The sequence below is a fragment of the Chenopodium album genome, chromosome 9 (genome assembly GCF_948465745.1).
Source record: "Chenopodium album chromosome 9, dcCheAlbu1.1, whole genome shotgun sequence".
NCBI lineage: Eukaryota > Viridiplantae > Streptophyta > Magnoliopsida > Caryophyllales > Amaranthaceae > Chenopodium > Chenopodium album.
Genome location: NC_137842.1, coordinates 69,574,932 through 69,593,109, shown reverse-complemented (window position 1 = coordinate 69,593,109; position 18,178 = coordinate 69,574,932). Strand labels below are relative to the sequence as shown.

The following is an 18,178-nucleotide window of genomic DNA, read 5'->3' as shown; positions in this document are numbered from 1 at the left end:
GAGCAATTCAATTATTTTTTGATCACTAGTGGGATAAAATTTCCTCACCAAAAATGCTCATGAGCAAATTTGGTTGGGAAGAGAGAGAAAGTGGCTAGAGAGAGAATGAGCAATTATTTTTTTGCTCACTAATGTGAGTGCTCTTAGGGATGAGTTCCTAGATCTATTAATTAATTCACGTTGATGAGTCGGCTTCGTGTTAGATTTCAGGTAATTTGATTCTAGTGGTTTGGAATTTTGGATGTTTGAATCATTTAAAATCCTTCCTTCGTTTATATTTTGTAAAAAAAAATGCTAATATAAGGAGGTGAGAGAGGATAATAAAGCAAGTGAGGTGTATTAATAAACACAAACTTTTAAAAAAATCGGGTGTACAATATTTATTGTACATCCATTATAAAGATAAGCTAAAGTGATTAAAAGTTACCCTTGAAATGAATAAAAGTTACCCCAATATGCGTTAAAGTAACCCAATTCAAATAAAAATTATCTATGCTTTATTAGTAATGAATCGCATTTTAAATGACTAAAAATCAATTATTAGTGATTGAATGTAATTAAATTACCTTTATAAAACTTTTCTTGTTGTTGATTTATATAAAAATTGTATTATGTTTAAAGTTACCCAAACATAGACAAAAAGTTACCCTAAAATTGGCTAAAAGTTGCCCTTATACTGCTCGATGTATACTAATATTAGTGTAAACCGGATGTATACAAAAGTTTTTGATTAATAAATGCAATGTATAATCATAGTAAAAAAAATGCGTTAATTAAAAATAAACTTCCTAAAAATGAATAAGTGTCAACTAAGAAAACGGATGTAAGTATGATAAATGAGTCAATTTTGCAACAGGTTAGAAATTGAAAGGTCATCCAGATTTTTCCAACTCCTTTCATCCCTTTTGTTTGTCTTGTCTTTTTTTGTTTTTTTTTTTTTTGGCTCCATTATCTTATATGGTAACTTTTTTGCACTTATTACTTTCTCTATCTCTTATATCCACAATCTTACTCATAGACCCATTTGCATAATTTTGTTTTATTTCTAAAAACAATGAACATGGTTTTACAAAATAATAATAGTAAAAAATAAATATAAAAAAAAAAAGGATATAGAGAGAGTAAGTAAATAGGTTTGCATTGTACTTGTGTTTAACATTGTATGCTAAAGCACAAACCCAAACTAGGTTGACCTAAACGCCACGGGAAATTAGATTCAGATTTGCCAAGATATCTTCTCCTTTAAAAAAAAAGTATTGTAATTGTATTAATATGTTAATATTTTTAATACAAAGTGCACATTAAGATAAGTCAATTGAATTGAATAGGACCAATTTTGTGTGAAAGAGAAGGTGTGGCAAGTGAGAAATACCATGTTAATCACCTTGATCACTTGATGTGTATCATTATTCATTAATTACCTATTTTCTAACCACCATATTTTTTTAAGGTCATAGGACTCATAGCCTCATAGGACTGATAGGACCTAGTGACCTAGTGTGAAATTGTGTTTTGTGTAGTAACAAACAGCCTAAAAGGCCTTTCTGTTACAACGAAAGGTAGGTTTTGTAGCTAGTACTAGCCCAATAATGAAATTGGGCAGCCCAAATCTTTGGTCCAATCACTTCATGCTAGGAATTGGGCCCATAAACTCTTCTAGTGATTTTTTTTGAAACACTCATCGATTGATTTTATTTTTACACCCTTTTCTTTTTCTTTCTAAATCTAACATTGATTTAAATATAAATTCTTAAATGAACCTGATTGACACTAATTTATTGTAGACCACTAACATTAAGGAAATTATGGTTGTTTTATTAGTAAAAAAAGGGTCACTATAATAGAAAAAAGGTCTCTATGTTGAAATAAAAGTCATTTTTGGTAATATATAGGCTATAAGAGGTTAATTTTTTTAATGAAATATTTTATATACTGGTTAATATGAATAATAAAGGTCACTGTGTTAAAATTAGGGTCATAACGTTGTACTTTAAGTTCACAATAATATTAAACGTTATACTAGTTTTGATAAATGTTACTATGTTAAAAATAAAAACTAAGGGTCACTATGTTCAATATAAAGTCAGTTGCGTGTGTATAAACCTTGGGTCCACAATAATCCATAATAACATTATTGTGGACCAGGTCCACGCAACTCTTTTTTGTGATTTAAAAGATACAATATAGAGAACGTAGTTCAAAAAAAAAAAGATATAGAGAACTTTTTTTTTTTTTCGAAAACAGATATAGAGAACTTTTTAGTGCATTAAACATTTTTTTTTAGTATAAGAGAGGGATAAAGCACTAAAGTCTAAAACCTATTATTGTACCTTCCAACATTGAAAAATCTATGTAAATATAAGTTTTTTTCCCCTTTGTTTCTATTTTTTTTTTTTCTATAATAAGCATTAAGCTTATTTATAAAAGGAATAGTTTTTTGTGTAGTAGGTCTACAACGAATTATGAAACATTTACCTTTTTGGTCAATAATATATATGCTCATATGCATATATTTGAAATAGTTTTAAATGCTAGTTTAATTAGTACCTACAACAATAGGCAAAACAAAAAATAACATTGTAATTCATTGTTGTAAACGGCCATACCGAATTGAGAACTGGTGTCTCAGATCTGCTGTTGTGGCAGACATGGTGAGGTCTGTTTTTGCAATTCATGTTCCAGGTTCTCATATGTTTTCATTATCTCGAAGGCTTTGTATTCTTCGCCATCGTTTGTTAGCCTGGTGTGTTACTCACAAGAAGATGTGGAGTATTGATTGGAAATCTTTGATTGCTGATGTTTCTCAAGCGTCTGTTGTTCTTAACTCCCGTTACGACCGTTGCCTTTTCCATACAGTGCAAAAGGAGAAGATTGCTGAGGCCCAGGCGGCTTTTCTCTTTTGGAAACAGAGAGCCAAATTGAAATGGGATGTGTTTGGTGATGAGCATACCCGACTATTTTTTTCAACTGTTCAGGCTCGGCGAAGGAAAAACTATATTCTGGGTTTGCGAGATACTGATGGGTCTTGGGTATTAGATGTGGGGGGTATTCGTTCGATTGCTTTGAATTTCTACAAGGTTCTTTATAGTGGGGACTCACAATGTCCTTCCTCGGTTCAATCCTCTGTTTCTCGGTTTTCTTGGGATTCTCTTCATTTGCCATCTTTATCTGATACGCATCGCCAGTCCTTACTAGCTCCTTTCTCAGCTGACGATATTAAGCGGGCTATGTTTAGCATTGCAGATGACAAATCTCTAGGTCCAGACGGTTTTTCTTCGGCATTTTTCAAAACCTATTGGCATGAGGTAGGAAATCACGTGATCACGGCTGTTCAATTCTTTTTTGCTCATGGGTATTTACTAAAGGACTGGAATCGTACGTTCTTGGTTTTAATCCCAAAGGTTGATCATCCTGAGTTTATTTCTCAATTCCGTCCTATTGGACTTTGTAATGTCGTCTATAAATGCATTACTAAATGTCTTTCTCATCGATTGCGCGGTGTACTTCCGGATTTAGTCTCAGACTACCAGAATGCCTTTATTCCTGGTAGGCTAATGTCAGATAACTGCTTGATGGTGCATGAGTTGATTTCTTTCATGAATGCCTCCAAAGCTAGGAAACGTTTTTATGCGGCCCTCAAACTAGATATGAACAAAGCCTATGATAGGGTTAGTTGGGATTTTTTATCCCAGGTGCTTCAGGTCTTTGGTTTTCCTCCCTATTGGATTCATTTAATTATGCAGTGTGTTTCAACGGTGTCATATCAAGTGCTTGTTAATGGTGCTCCTTCCGAGTCTTTCCGTCCTCAGTGTGGTTTACGTCAAGGGGATCCTCTTTCTCCCTACCTGTTTGTTCTTTGCATGGAAGTGCTCTCTGCGATGCTGAGGAAAGCTGAGATGGAGGAGTTGTTTCATGGTATTAAAATTTCGAGGGGAGCACCATCTATATCACATCTGTTCTTCGCGGATGACTCTTTATTGTTCTTTCAAGTTTCACCTACTTCTTGCGAACAGGTGATGAATGTTCTTTCTGAAATCTGTGCTATCTCGGGACAAATGCTTAATATGCAGAAATCGTTTGTAAAGTTTAGCCCGAATACTCCGGAGGATTATCGGGCATATTTGTCTAAATGTTTACAGCTACGTTCTGAATCACGATTTGGTACTTATCTGTGGCTTCCTGTCGATTTAGGTCGTAGTAAGTGTTCCGAGTTTGGTTTTCTTGTAGACAAGGTGGCTAAACGCCTTGAGGTGTTTGCTGCATTACACCTCTCCCCTGCGGCGAAGTTAATCATCATTAACTAGGTGCTCCTTGCCTCGTTCAATCATATTTTATCTGTTTTCCAGATTCCAGATTCTATTTGCTCTAGGGTAGACAATTTGCTAGCCAAGTTTTGGTGGAAATCTTCGCAATCGAGTTGCGGGATGGCTCTTCGTTCTTCTAAGTTACTGCACCTCCCGAAGGGACTAGGGGGTTTGGGTATTCGTAATCTTGGTCCGTTTAATTCTGCCTTATTAGCAAAACAGAGTTGGCGTCTCATTCAATCCCCGCAGCTGTTGGTTTCTCGTCTTTTGTTTGCTAAATTCCCTTCTTTAGCAGGGGGTGTTACGTCCTCGGTTTCTCGCCCTTCTTGGGGTTGTCGGGGTCTTCTCTCAGGATTGTCTGTTTTGTCTAAGGGTTTGGTTTGGAAGGTTGGTTCGGGTTCTCGGGTTCGTATTTTGGAGGATTCTTGGGCTCCTAGTGGACAGATTCAGTTCAAGGATTTTCCGTCAGAGGCGGTTAGACCGACTTTTGTATCTTCTTTACTTGATCCGCGTTCTTACGCGTGGGATACTTCGATTGTTCATAGGTTGTTTGACTCTTTGTCGGCTACTAGGATTCTTTCTTTGGATCGGCCGGGGAGGCAAATGGATGATTTTGTATACTGGAAGTTCATTAGAGATGGTGTTTTCTCCACCAAATCGGCTTATGCCTTTCTTTGCCAGTCCCCTATGAACCCTAGTTTTGGTAGCCGGTTGACTCCAACCTGGTGGCGGAGGTTTTGGCGGCTTCCTATTCTCCCTCGGTGGAAAGTGTTTGGCTGGAAAATATTACATGATGCTCTTCCGATGGCATCCCTTCTACATTCCCGTGGTTTTCCGGTTGACCCGGTATGTGCTTTTTGCCATCAAGAGTGGGAGGAGGTGTCGCACACCTTTAGAGACTGCCCTGCTGTGCGATCTTTATGGCAGTCGGGAACGTTAGGGGTTTGTTGGGATCTTTGGCAGTTCCCCCAGTTCGGGGAGTGGCTGGCTGACACCATTTCTCGGTTCTATTCTCACAAATTTTGGAAGGGTATCATGTCTTTATTTGCTATCCTTTGGGCTATTTGGCTTTCTTGGAACCAGTTAAGATTCAGACATGCGGTTTGGTCACCCAGGACAATTGAAGGTTTGGCTGAGGATTGGTTCCATCGTTGTGTCCAGTCTCAAGATTGGAAGAAATCTGGATTGGGATCTTGTTCGCCTAGTTCGCATGTGCTTTCAGGGGATCCATGGTTGTGTTTGAGGGGATTACCTGACATATCCCCCACAGTTTGTTTGATCGTTGATGGAGCTTGGGATTGCTCCATTTGTAGGGCTGGGGCAGGTTGGGTTATTCGTGACCTTTGTTCTTCGGAGGTTTTGGGTGGAGGTAGTAGGGCCTTTTTGTCCGGGTCGGCCTTACAGTCTGAGCTACAAGCTTGTTTATGGGGACTTCAAGCGGCGGTTCGTAAAGGTTTCTTGAATATTCGGATTCATTCTGATTGTGCGACCCTCCTTTCTATGATTCTGAATTCAGGTCCAATGGACATTTCGGTTTGGTGGCTCATTCTAGAATTGCGGGCGGTTGTAGAATCATTTTTGGTATGCCAAATTCGTAAGGTTCCTCGGTCATGGATTTCTCCGGTTCACTGGTTAGCTGGTTGCGCTCGGCGACGAAAGTTGTTGTTTTTTCAGTTTTAGTTTGTTTCTTTCTGTTGTAGTTTGTTTTTTTCTTGTTAGTTCTTTTGTCAAAAAAAAAAAATAAATAAAAATAAAAATAACATTGTATTTTAAAATGTAAATCATATCTTACATAGTACTAATTAGGAATGAACCAAAATGTTGAACTAAATCAATTATATATGAAGTTAGATGAACTAGCTAGGTATCCAAGAATCCAACTCAAAATACTGGACATTCAAATTAGATCCAAATTATCCAACTTGAACTACTGTAGCTTGCAATCACTTGCCACTTGGATGACTACTACTGATCAATTCTGAATAAGGCCATAAGTGTTAGCCAATCGACCACAATCACTACATGTAGAATCAAATTAGAAAGATCAAAATTGCATACTTCCCTAGTGAGGTTTCATTATGATATGATACTTCAATTTAACATTTATTTATTTTTGTCCGAAGTGGATGGACTAAATTATTAAACTGGATCATTATTTATGAAGTAAGATGAACCAGATATGTAATTCAAAATATTAGACATTCAAATCAAATTCAGATTATCCAACTTCGGCACCCCTACCTTGCAAACACTTGCCACCTAATAGAGATCAATTTTGGTTATGGCCTATCTGGTCGACCGCAATCACCGCATGTAGAATCAAAAACCTTACAATTGCATAATATTACACTAGTCAAGTTTCGTTTTAGTATGATACTTCAATTCGATCCATTTTTGTCCTTTGTAATTTTTTTACAAAATTATTGTCATGATGTCGAACCATTTCCACGAGTCATTCCTAGAACACACTAGTCTCTTTTTTTGGTCATAAATATGAATAATATTAAAGAATTTGCAAAGTAATTTCCATCACACAAAGAATTTGTCATTGTGGACGAAATAGCTTGCCCTTCGTGCATGGAATATGTACAATTAATAATTGGATAAAGGAAAGAGATTTATGAGAGGACATCTTATTTATTGCATTATTTTGTTGGCCAAAATATTGTTGGTATATAGCCTTAAGTCATGAACCCTAAGTTTTGTAGCAGGAAAATGTTCGATCTATATTACCCCACTTTTGAAAACGAATTACTACTTGACCAATTAAGTCTTCATTTTGATTCGTTTAAGACGTGAAAAGATGTCAAGTAACAGTATCCTATTTTGTTCATGCATGGACAACATTAAAATATATATGTGTACTCCATTCAATTTGATTCATCCACATATCAATTAAGGGCATGTTCTCATTGACTGAACTCAGCTAAATTAAACTGAACTGAACTAAGCTGAACTGAAGTGAATATTTTATAAGAGAAGGAAATTAGGAGCTGAACAGAACTGAGCTGAGCTGAGCTAAACTGAACTGAAAATAAACGTATGAGAACAGGCCCTAAATCTTCTTAAAACAATATAGTATACGATTAAGATGACACAAACAAGATTTTTTTTAAACTCGCAAATTTCAAAGTTACACATGATTATTACTCGTAGTATACTTAATTACGTTTTGATTACAGTTACAGAGTACTTTGTATAAGTAAATAATATCTTAAATATCATGAAATGGAAAAAAAATCATATTTACAACATACTATTGCTAAATATCTCATTAACAATATATCTCATTAAATGCTATATGAACCAGTGCCCAAGAGCAATGGCTAACAACAATAGAGATCTTCATTCCTAGTCGTAGTCATGACAACCCAATTGTTAACTCCAAGTACTTATAAAGATTTTACGTAATCCACAAACTATATAGACTCGGAAAGAGACAATTAAAGAGACCCTATGTTATTTAATGTGTACAAGTGTATTTTAAAAATACGTAACAAGTAAAACTTGTTAAATTGTTACTACTTGTAGAGTCGTAGTACTGAAATTAGACTCGATCATACTATCTCATTTACATAATTTTCAAGGTCTAAATAATACAAATGTCTTAAATAACCTAGAACAGATGGACTACTTATGAGAGATTCCGGATCTATTAAACAACTCTTCCTACTTACTACATAAAAATAATTCGTACAACATTACTTTATACTTAAACATGTTTGATTAGTGAACGAACAACTAATTATATGTAAAGGGACTATATATCTCTTATGCATGTAGTTATGTACATTGTTTGTACCAGGCCATAAGAATTCTTCTTTTATTAATTATAACTATATTAATCATTTTTTTCCCCAATTTTTAAGTATCATTTTCGACTTTTTAAATTTAGTAAAATAAAATATCATACAAATACGAAGTGTATATCTATCATATCTATCACTCTTAGCAAGTGGGACATAGGAAGCCCTATATATATACAAGTCTAAATGTAACAAATAGTTGTAGTAATAGCACCATAGATCAAATCCTCTTAAAAAAAAATTAAATAGCATATAATAGAACAAATAGCAGCTTCTACATACATATATACGTAGTATTTTAGCATAAATTTGGTTGCTCCAATAATGGTTGATAGTATTGTTGTTGATAGAGATAATGAAAATCAAAGTAATAGATATGAGGGAGCAACAAATACTAGAATTCTTCCAGTTTCAGCTACTCCCCCTTCAAAGGCTTCAACTCCCTGGTAATTTACTATTCTTTATCTTTTTTTTTCCTTTTTCGAATTGGGAAGGTACTCGAAAATTGATGAAAAAAAACATAGGGTTGCTAATTGAGTTGAGCAACTCACTCGGTCAAAACTCGACTCAAATTATAATGGCTTTAAATTTGCGTCACTAATATTAACACAACATTTTTTAGGTACCAAAAGGAGGAAACTATGGAGGAGAAAAGAGTTGGGAGGAGTGCAAAATTCCTTCATTGGATAGGCTACGAAGAAATTTTCTCTTCACAGGTATTGTCACCATTTTAACGTTCTAATACGCGAATTGTTTTTGTAATTTTAAATTAATTTTGTGTTCCTACATAATGTGAAATCAAGTTAAAAAAAAAACTTCTATTATGAAATCCTTTTCAAAGATATTATTGCATAATTTGAAATTCAAAAGTACAAACATGGTTTCTAATTTTAGAGTTTAAAGTTCCGTCCTCACGCGCTGATCATAAATCGAATACTCGTAATGGCTGTCACATGTAGCAAATCAATTAATCAAATGAAGCTTGAAGCTAATTGTTTTTGGTATTTTGTTATATGTATTTATATTAATGGTTTAATGCTAATAACTATAACGTGCGACCAATTTTTAGGTATGGAGAGCATCCGTGGCAGAACTCCTAAGCACAGCCATTTTAGTATTCATGTTAGATACAATTTTTATATCCTCTAAGATAAGTCATGAAACACCCAACATTGTATTTGCTTGTTTTGTTGCTCTCATAGTAGCATTTCTTCGCCTTGCTACACATCCCATCTCCGGTGGCCATAGCAACCCAACGATCACCATCTCCGCGGCCTTTATGGGCCTCATATCCTTATCGCGAGCCATGATCTATCTTATAGCCCAATGCATAGGGTCTATACTCGGCGCATGGGCACTTCAGGCAATGGTTAAAGGCTCTATAACAAATAGTTACTTGTTAGGGGGGTGTACACTCGCGGTGGCCACCCCCGGCCCAGAAGGCCTCACCACAATCGGGATTGAGACAGCACAAGGTCTTTGGGCCGAGATCATCTACACATTCATTTTCCTATTCTCGGTGTGGATGGCCTTTGATCAACAACGAGCGAAGGCCTTGGGTCAACTTGTGATGTGCTCGATTACCGGTGTCGTGGTTGGGCTGACTATGTACCTGTCCACCACAGTGACAACCAAGAAGGGCTACACTGGAGCAGTTATCAACCCAGCAAGATGTATTGGGCCTGCAGTTGTGAGAGGGGGGCATCTTTGGAATGATCATTGGGTTTTTTGGGTTGGGCCTATACTAGCTTGCTTTGCATTTTATCTGTATAGTATGGTCCTTCCACTTGAGCATTTCAAAGCAAGAATAGCTAAAGAATAAGCCTAAAATTTGTACTTGGAATATACTGTATCAAGCATTCAAGCATATGCAAGTTTGTAATACATAATATGATGTTGTTGATAAATAAATTATATGATGAGAAAGCAAACAGTTTTGTAATGTTTACTTTCTAAACAAGATTTGTAATATGATGATTTGAAAATTATTAGATGCATTTATCTTACAAGATTAAATTTTATTACATTTATGTGAGAGCAAATACTTTGAAATGATGTATAAATAAACCATATTAGGATGAAAATAACAGATTCGATTGTAGTATTATCGGTACATCATTTGACATCATATGTTCCCTATCCTGTACATCTTATAAGCTCTCCATAAGTCCAAATAAGATATAACTATATTAACATGAATTGCTTTGCCAAATAACTTAGCATTTCAAATTTTACATAATGAAGAAATTTCTTTGCATACAAAAACTAGTAAATGAAGGATTACCTACCATTTTACAGTTTTACACTGTGGACTCATGGTACTCAAGGACATTGGTATATACACCGTCATGATCCTCAAGGACATTGGTGTGAACGAGGCGTAACAAATGGATTGATCAACATTTCTCAAGCAGATAACACTATGCAAAGTAATCCTTCCCAGTACCAGGGATACATTACTGTATTACAATAGCTACATGGAAATACAAAAACATATATAGGAAGCCGAACAACACAAGATTTACTAACACCATGAACTGAAATTGCTTCCAATACATAAGTGATTTAAGACACATTAGGATATAGGCTTTCATTTATTTTTTATATGCAATATCAGTGATGTGGGATAAGATCATGAGGCCGTCTGCAAAAATGAAGTAGGATCGGCAAGGGGCTCATGAACAACCGAGTTAGTTGAAACCGATACAGGGTTACCTTCTAATTGTAACATCATACTCCCTAAGATCTCCAGCAAGAGCTTCTTGAAATCTTCTTCTTTTACTAGCTTTCCGTCATCAGCATCTACCATCTTAAACACTTCATCAGTAGCCTTGTCCATCTGTTCATAGTATTTTTAACTATGTCAGCTGTGACTAACGGTAAAGTATTACATAAACATAATGAAAGACAGAGAGACAGCTTCCATAACAATTTTGTCTACACTTAAGAACTTAAGTATTAGAACTTTAAAAAAAAAGTATTAGAACTTTAAAGATTACAGAGACATAATTAGCATAACTTCAAAAGAGCTTAGATATACCTCAGCAATAGCACCATAGGGAGGCAAACCAGCAGACGGGGCCAATGAATCTAATGCCAAGCGAAGATACTCCTTCGACAATCTTCCGTTCTTATCTCTAGGTATATCTTCCAGCACAGCATTCAGTACCTAGTTATATCATCCACATACAATAACATTAGTGTCTGAAGCCAAAATTTTCCACAATGATTCTAAGATTTTTAACCATGTTCATGGACCTGGGAACAAATATTTGACAGGTTTGTGGCAGAGCGTCAGACTCAGCTATCGGATATCAAGGATCCAACAAAGGTATGAGGTTTGACATGTGTAATAAGTCACAAGAGTCTGAGTAATATTGTAAGAGATGTTATCTAGCCAGTATGACAATTATGAGGTTTGATATGTCATATGTGTGATAAGTGATTACTGATAAGTCAAAAGATAACGGATTTACCTTGTCTGTTTCAAACTTATTAGCTAAAAGAGTCTTGATGGCACTTCCATCATAAGTGTTCTCAGTGTGTGCAACAATCACCGGTTGCTCTCTAAGACGCTCAACTATTTTTTCAAGTACTTTCTTGAGTTCCTCCAGGAAAATCTCCTGAGATGATATCAGTTGCTGATCGTTACTACAGTCCTGAGTACACAACTCCAAAGCTGGTTCCACAATATTGCTCATAACCTAAAAAATCACACATGACTATAAGAGTATAGTCAATGATGCACTTGAAATAATTGATAAGACAAGGAGTAAGGGAAAATAGTATATTACCCAAGAATCTGAAATAGGGGGCAACCCCTGATCAACACCAAGCTTTTGCAAAGCTTTGACAATGTGATCACACATAGTTGCATTTGGAGTTGCAGTCTCAGAAAAAATTAACACCATATCCGTCTCAAAAGCAGGACTACTAATATATTCATGAAGTTCTTCACCATCAATGCGGAGGATGACAATGGGGTCCCGTTTTAATCCAGCAGCCATGCCTATAAGGATGTCTGAGAGAACTTCTTTAAACTCGCTCTTGCTTACTTTCTCCTCTTTACCATGAGTAAATTCATTCAGAACCTATAATAGACACCAGAAATGAATAAATTATTACAGCATCATTATCTGTATCTAGTGCTATTTGTATATTTTAGTTCCCCAAACACTCAATACAAGCCACCCTCTTTGCCATCAAACAAGTAAAGTCATGGATTACATGGTTAATAAATTTCTCATTTTTAACATCTTTGAACTATCAGATGACTTGTACCTTAATATCACCTTTCACCATCCTTTAAAATCGTGAATCTCACTACTATATGTTAGTTGTTGACCTCTTTTAACCCAAACAGCTCACAGACCTCCCATTTTTTGGAGCTCTATATGATCTGCAGTTTCAATTGGCAGATAGAGACATTTCCCAAACCGACCAAACCATCCTATTGGTATACTCCATAACTTTAGGTGTACTTATCTTAATATATTTTCCTAAATTGTGGTCCTTGTCCATATTTATTGCCTAAACTATGAGATTAATTAAGATCCTCATAAAAATTGTGATCCAAAAGGTTAGCTTGCCTCTTCAACCAGTGATAATTGACTACCAACTCTCTTGGAGGTCCCCACTCCAAAGAGCACTTTCGGCCAAAGCAGGATAGTTTCAAATGCCTCATGCGCTATTTGCTTGAAGTCTTAATCATTACATAAGCACTTGCAAGTTGCCTAAAATAACTACGATAAACACAGGAGTACAGGACCACTCTTCACACTACATAATAGAGGTGTCAAATCGGTTGTTTGGATCTAGTCATATTTGGATGATGAGGTATACAATTTAGTCATGATAGATTGATAGACCGATCCTATTTAGGTCTCTTGTCAATTAATATACTACGATAAATCAAACATTATGAATTACAAATAATCAACTTGGGAAATTTCATAACTATGTATTAGGGACAGGATCGAGTTGGTTCTCTTGCACAGTTTATGCTTTACCTTATTACCTACAAAAGGTGAAAAGGAAGAGCCAAACCCCTTCCAACTTTTCCTCCCCCATTCCCACAATCCCAAATTCTGGGAAACTTAGTGCTGAAAAGGTGATGTGGGTATGATATAAAAAATGCTCTTTTTCTTATCAACATAAAAAGGCTTCTGGCGGCCCACTTTTTGGCTGGTCTGCAGGATATTATATTGAACTCATTAAAAATAAATTAGGTCATTATAGGGATCATTTGGTAGGATGGTCTGCCACTATTCGCGGTTATCTAACTACTTAATCTTTAATTTTCTGCATAAACAAACATAAGATTCTTTTGAGCATCAAGTTTACTAGAGACTTCTATTAAGAGAAAGGTCTAGCCGGCTGGAGAAATGTTCATGACATGTTGAGTAGGAGCCTACAATATTTCTAGAGGAAGCTAAATAGCTATGATTTGCGATCTTCTGCATTAAAATTTTTGAATCAATTAAGTAGCAGAATCATGCTTCTTGAAGCATAAATTGGAAACTGACAGTAACAAAAAATATACTAGTACAAAATTAAGCTTCAAAGCTCAAAGGATCATCAATTTCCGATATATTCAAAACCACAGAAAATTAGTATTTGTGGTAATTTCTTTAGCCAGTGTAGCAGTTACTTTCAGAAAGAGACTCCAAAAGATCAAAAGAAAAAGCAGGATATTACGGCCGGTCACTTTTCTGTCTTTTTTTGCCATTTAATATGTATTAAGCAACTATCAATCTACAAAGCTAAGGTTTAAACAATTATGCAGACCTTTTTTAACAATTAAGCAATGCTGTCCAAAAAAAAATTTAAAAAACAATTTTATACTTTTCTGCTCAATCAACTTCATCCCTTTCTATCAACAATTTAAGTCAACCAATTTCATCAATCACAATAATACTATCCCCCTTTCGGCATAAGGTTTATAGCTCCTTGAGAATTATTTCAAGAACTTAACTTTTTCTCTAAATTTACTTATTAGGACATGAAACTTCATCCTAATGAGTAACCATAAAGTCAGAATCTATAATAAGTGCTATGAATTAAGTATGAGTGACATGTAGGACCAATTTGCTAACATTTACTAACGTCAAGATTGGTACTTGATAGAATGATCCAGCTAAAGCCAATTTTAAAATGAGTTTCCTAATGTCAAAGTCCGGTACTTGGTAGAATGATCTAGCTAGAGCCATTCTTAAATACGGTTTTCCTTGATGAACTAAGTAACAACTACGCCTCCAAATATGTTAAAATGTTGCTGCTAAAATGCTAAATAGCCCACACCAGCTACCACCAGAGAAATATAACTTCCTAGTAGAAACACACAGATAAAAGTCCCTAGTCACTTGAGAGGAAGACACGAAGAAGAAACAAATGACACAATCGCACAATAGTACAATCCCTATATATTTCGCAATCTTCTTAAAACCTCTCTAAAACAGGCAATGTGATGAAAACCATGATAAACATGGGCTGTAGACACCCTACAGGGTCCTGCCCACCGTGTAGACCCTCGTTTGTATCCTTTTTGGATGCATGATGAGACCGCTCAAAATCGTTCATATACTCATATGGTTTTCAAACTTTGTTAGCTAAAAAGGCACCGACAATTGATTTTGTTACAACATTTTCAAATCCAAATCTCTAGTACAATTTGTAGACAATCATCCTTCAAATTACTTTTCCTATTGGGTCCACGACGATGCAAAAAAATTGACATATAGGTGTAAAAACTCTTAAAGACTATAGCATCTAATTATCTTTATTTTTTTTGAAAGAAAGATAGCATCTAATTATCTAGAAAGGAACTCAAACAGATTTTTTTCAACCAATTTTCAGTATCTTATCAAGAAGTAACTAATTAAACTACCTAAACTATTCAAAATTGGATCTTTTCACATACCAAGCAATAAAAACGAAAATTTATGGCCCCTCTTTTTCAATTCTTTTTTTTTACAATCTTTTTCAATTCTTCAAAACCACTTAGTTTTACTACACTGTGGGACCAAAAATTTGTCCACATTGAAGAATTTGTGAGCTTCAATTGTACAATAGACAATCTTTATCTTATCTAATAATTCACCAGTGTGAAATAATATCCCACGTTTTTCACCATTCCACTACCTAGTCCAAAGTCAATAAAACTAGAATTGATAACATAATCCAACTATACCAATAACATACACCCTGAGAGTGAGGGATAGCTCAAGTGGTTAGAGCTTCCCTCCCGATTTCAGGAAATCCTGGGATCGATTCTCACCCCTGCCCTTGTGGCTCTCTCTATACACCAAAAAAATAACATACACCCTCCGTCCACAAATAACATGACGACTTAGAAGTTTTTTTTTGTGGACATCCAATAAGGAATACACAAAGATTATTTGGGGACAGAATGAGCATCACACAATCACACCCATTTGGGTCATTTCCTAATTGTTCACTTCTTTGGTATTAGATTTTCATATAACCTTTGTTGCATGAGAACGGATAAGAACACAATACAAGTACAAATTAGATACTAGACGTACACCTAATAACGACAATTATAAAACCATCCTTTGTAACTTACTCATCATACGGTTATAACATTATTAACATACACATATACATGTGTTAGCCTGACGGCCAGACCAGTTGATATAACAGAACATAACAAATTAACAATAGTTAAGCTCAGGATCGATTTATATAATCTATCGATAACATATTAACATGTACTCGAAAGTTAGAAAAGACGAACTGACCTCGGAATAGATGTGATCAGAATCAGAAGAAGAGCCTTTAGGAGGAAGACCAAGAGCAACACCAATATCAGCAACAGCAGGTTGAAGTTCTTTCACAGATAACTTACCATCATTATCAACATCAAGTTCTTTGAACTTGTGATCCACATATTTACTAAACACCTCCTTATTTTCAACCAACTCCATTATATCTGAACCGTCCATTACCTGTCCTCCTTCCAACACCTTTTTCTTTCCTTCCATTGGTTGATCAATTTTTATTCTTTTTAAAAATTAATTCACACCCACAAATTTTTTAAGAAATCCCAGAAAAACCCAGAATTTAGTTTTTTAAATTTTGGTCAATTAATTGCCCAATTTGCAAACTTTTTTAATGAAGGGCTAACTTTAGAGAGTGTAACTTGTGATTTTTTTTTTTTTTTTTTTTTTTGGCGAAACTCTCAGCTAATCCTCGTGCTCTTACTTACGACCTGCTTTTATAATACTATGAATGTGGGTGATTTGATTGTGAAACGCTGAGCAGAGGAAGAGAGAGAAAGAGAAGTGTTTTGACACGAAAGTGTCTGAGGATGAGACACGTGGATGTGGAATTTCAAAAGGGGTAATTTAGACTACCACCAAATTTTATGGTGGAGATTCTATGTTTTAGGGTTGACAATGGAGTGATCTCATTGTTTTGAACTTTTGTTGGTCATTATACGTAGTGTCCTTGGATCTGTTAAATGGATTGTTAGATTGGGTGTGGGTCGAATTGGGTCAATTTGATTAGATATTGATTGTTTTTAGTTGGTTGAGTGGTATATTTGGATTTGTTAAATGGATTGTTCATATTAGTTAAGGGTCGAATCATTGACAGTTTTCAAGTGATTGAACTATTGATTTAAATTTGTCTAATACAAAATATAAAAGTTACTAGTTCAAGCATTAATCATTGACATAAAATAACATTTAGATAAGTTTTATTAAGCATAATGTCACGTGTTGATAGTTTCCCCGATGCCTTCACACAACAAGTCCCATATGAGACAACCTCCTTTTATCTGTGTGTCTTACTGATGCATGTATTTGTGGTGCAGGTTAGTGTCATCCCGTGTGGTTTCCTTTATTTATTAGCTTGTTACGCATATGGAGAAGGTTGGCCTACATCAAGGCTTGGGAATTCAGGCGCTGCACAGATGATTTGCGCTTGTCCCGTGACAATAAGCTACATAAAATGTGAGGTGTGGATGATTGGGTGAGTGTGACGACATTTATCCAAAACTCGAAACCTTGACTTGGAGATCCCATGGAAGTGTAAGGGTCTGGGCTAGAAGTAGGGATGGCAAACTAGTCCGGATCCGACCCTACTCCGCCCCGATCCGAGTTAAAATATCTGCTCCGAGTCCGAGAAAAAAGTAATCCGAGTTCGACTCCGTTAAAATAATCCGACTCCGAGTCGGAGGAGGGTCGGAGTCAGATCCTACAAAAAATCCGACTCCGACAAATGTCCGACTTTAACTGATTATCCGACTCCGACTCCATTAGATAGTGGATTTTTGTGTGGGTCATGGTGGCATTGGGTGTGGGTTGTAAAGGCCCAAATAGCCCAACATCTCAAAGTATATTGAATAATGAAAAAAAACTCGGAGTCGGGTCGGATCGGAGTCGGAGTTGGAGGTCGGATATTGGAGTAGGAGTCAGAGTCGGATGTCGGATTTAACCTCCGACTTCCTGTCGGGTCGAAGTCGGATTTAGCATAATCCGCTCCGAGTCCGACCCGTTGTCATCCCTAGCTAGAAGCTTGTGAGGGTGGTCTACAAAGAACTGCTCACAGTCATTTTATAGGAAAGTCCTCCAAACAAATACAAAGCAATGACTATTTCACAATGATTATGCTATTGCAGTTGTATGATCTTATATGATAGTTACATTATTTTTTATACATGAAACAACATAATAGAAATATGATCTTTGAGATTACTTGGATGGATTGACAAGACTTACTATAAAGATATAATGCTTTAGAAAAAAGGTTTCCTAGGATGTAAATGGGATAAGTTCTTTTTTTTTGTAGAATATAACAAATGTAAGCAATATACTATAGATAAAATTGACAATAACAAGAAGGATACTCCACTAAAAAAAAAGAAAATGACAATCATCAATGAATTTGATTCACATAGCCAAAAATCATAAGCACTGTGTAGAGTCTTCCAAGGATGAAATGGATAGCAACTCAACCTAATCTATCTCTTTTTGTCCATATTTCTTTGTCACGTCCAATTTTTACGACTAAACTGCTAATGACAGAAACTTATTTCATATATGA

The 18,178-nt window shown here is 35.6% G+C and overlaps 2 protein-coding genes across 3 annotated transcripts; one reads left to right on the top strand and one right to left on the bottom strand.

Moving 5' to 3' along the window:
- Window positions 1–8,330: 8,330 nt before the first annotated feature.
- LOC145559044 (uncharacterized) lies at window positions 8,331–10,150 on the top strand. The gene is made up of 3 exons (XM_081620447.1): window positions 8,331–8,556; window positions 8,733–8,826; window positions 9,180–10,150. The coding sequence occupies exons 1-3, from the start codon at window positions 8,435–8,437 to the stop codon at window positions 9,930–9,932; spliced, it is 969 nt and encodes a 322-aa protein (XP_081476573.1). The 5' UTR covers window positions 8,331–8,434; the 3' UTR covers window positions 9,933–10,150.
- Window positions 10,151–10,276: 126 nt separating this feature from the next.
- On the bottom strand, window positions 10,277–16,555 carry LOC145559043 (uncharacterized). 2 transcript variants are annotated; one of them, XM_081620445.1, is made up of 5 exons: window positions 15,871–16,555; window positions 11,905–12,201; window positions 11,587–11,814; window positions 11,151–11,279; window positions 10,277–10,949 (listed from the first exon to the last, which is right to left on the bottom strand). In XM_081620445.1, the coding sequence occupies exons 1-5, from the start codon at window positions 16,111–16,113 to the stop codon at window positions 10,743–10,745; spliced, it is 1,104 nt and encodes a 367-aa protein (XP_081476571.1). In that variant the 5' UTR covers window positions 16,114–16,555; the 3' UTR covers window positions 10,277–10,742. The 2 variants fall into 2 exon arrangements, with proteins under 2 accessions (XP_081476571.1, XP_081476572.1); XM_081620446.1 differs by lacking the exon at window positions 15,871–16,555 and adding an exon at window positions 12,392–12,557.
- Between the last annotated feature and the right edge of the window lie 1,623 nt (window positions 16,556–18,178).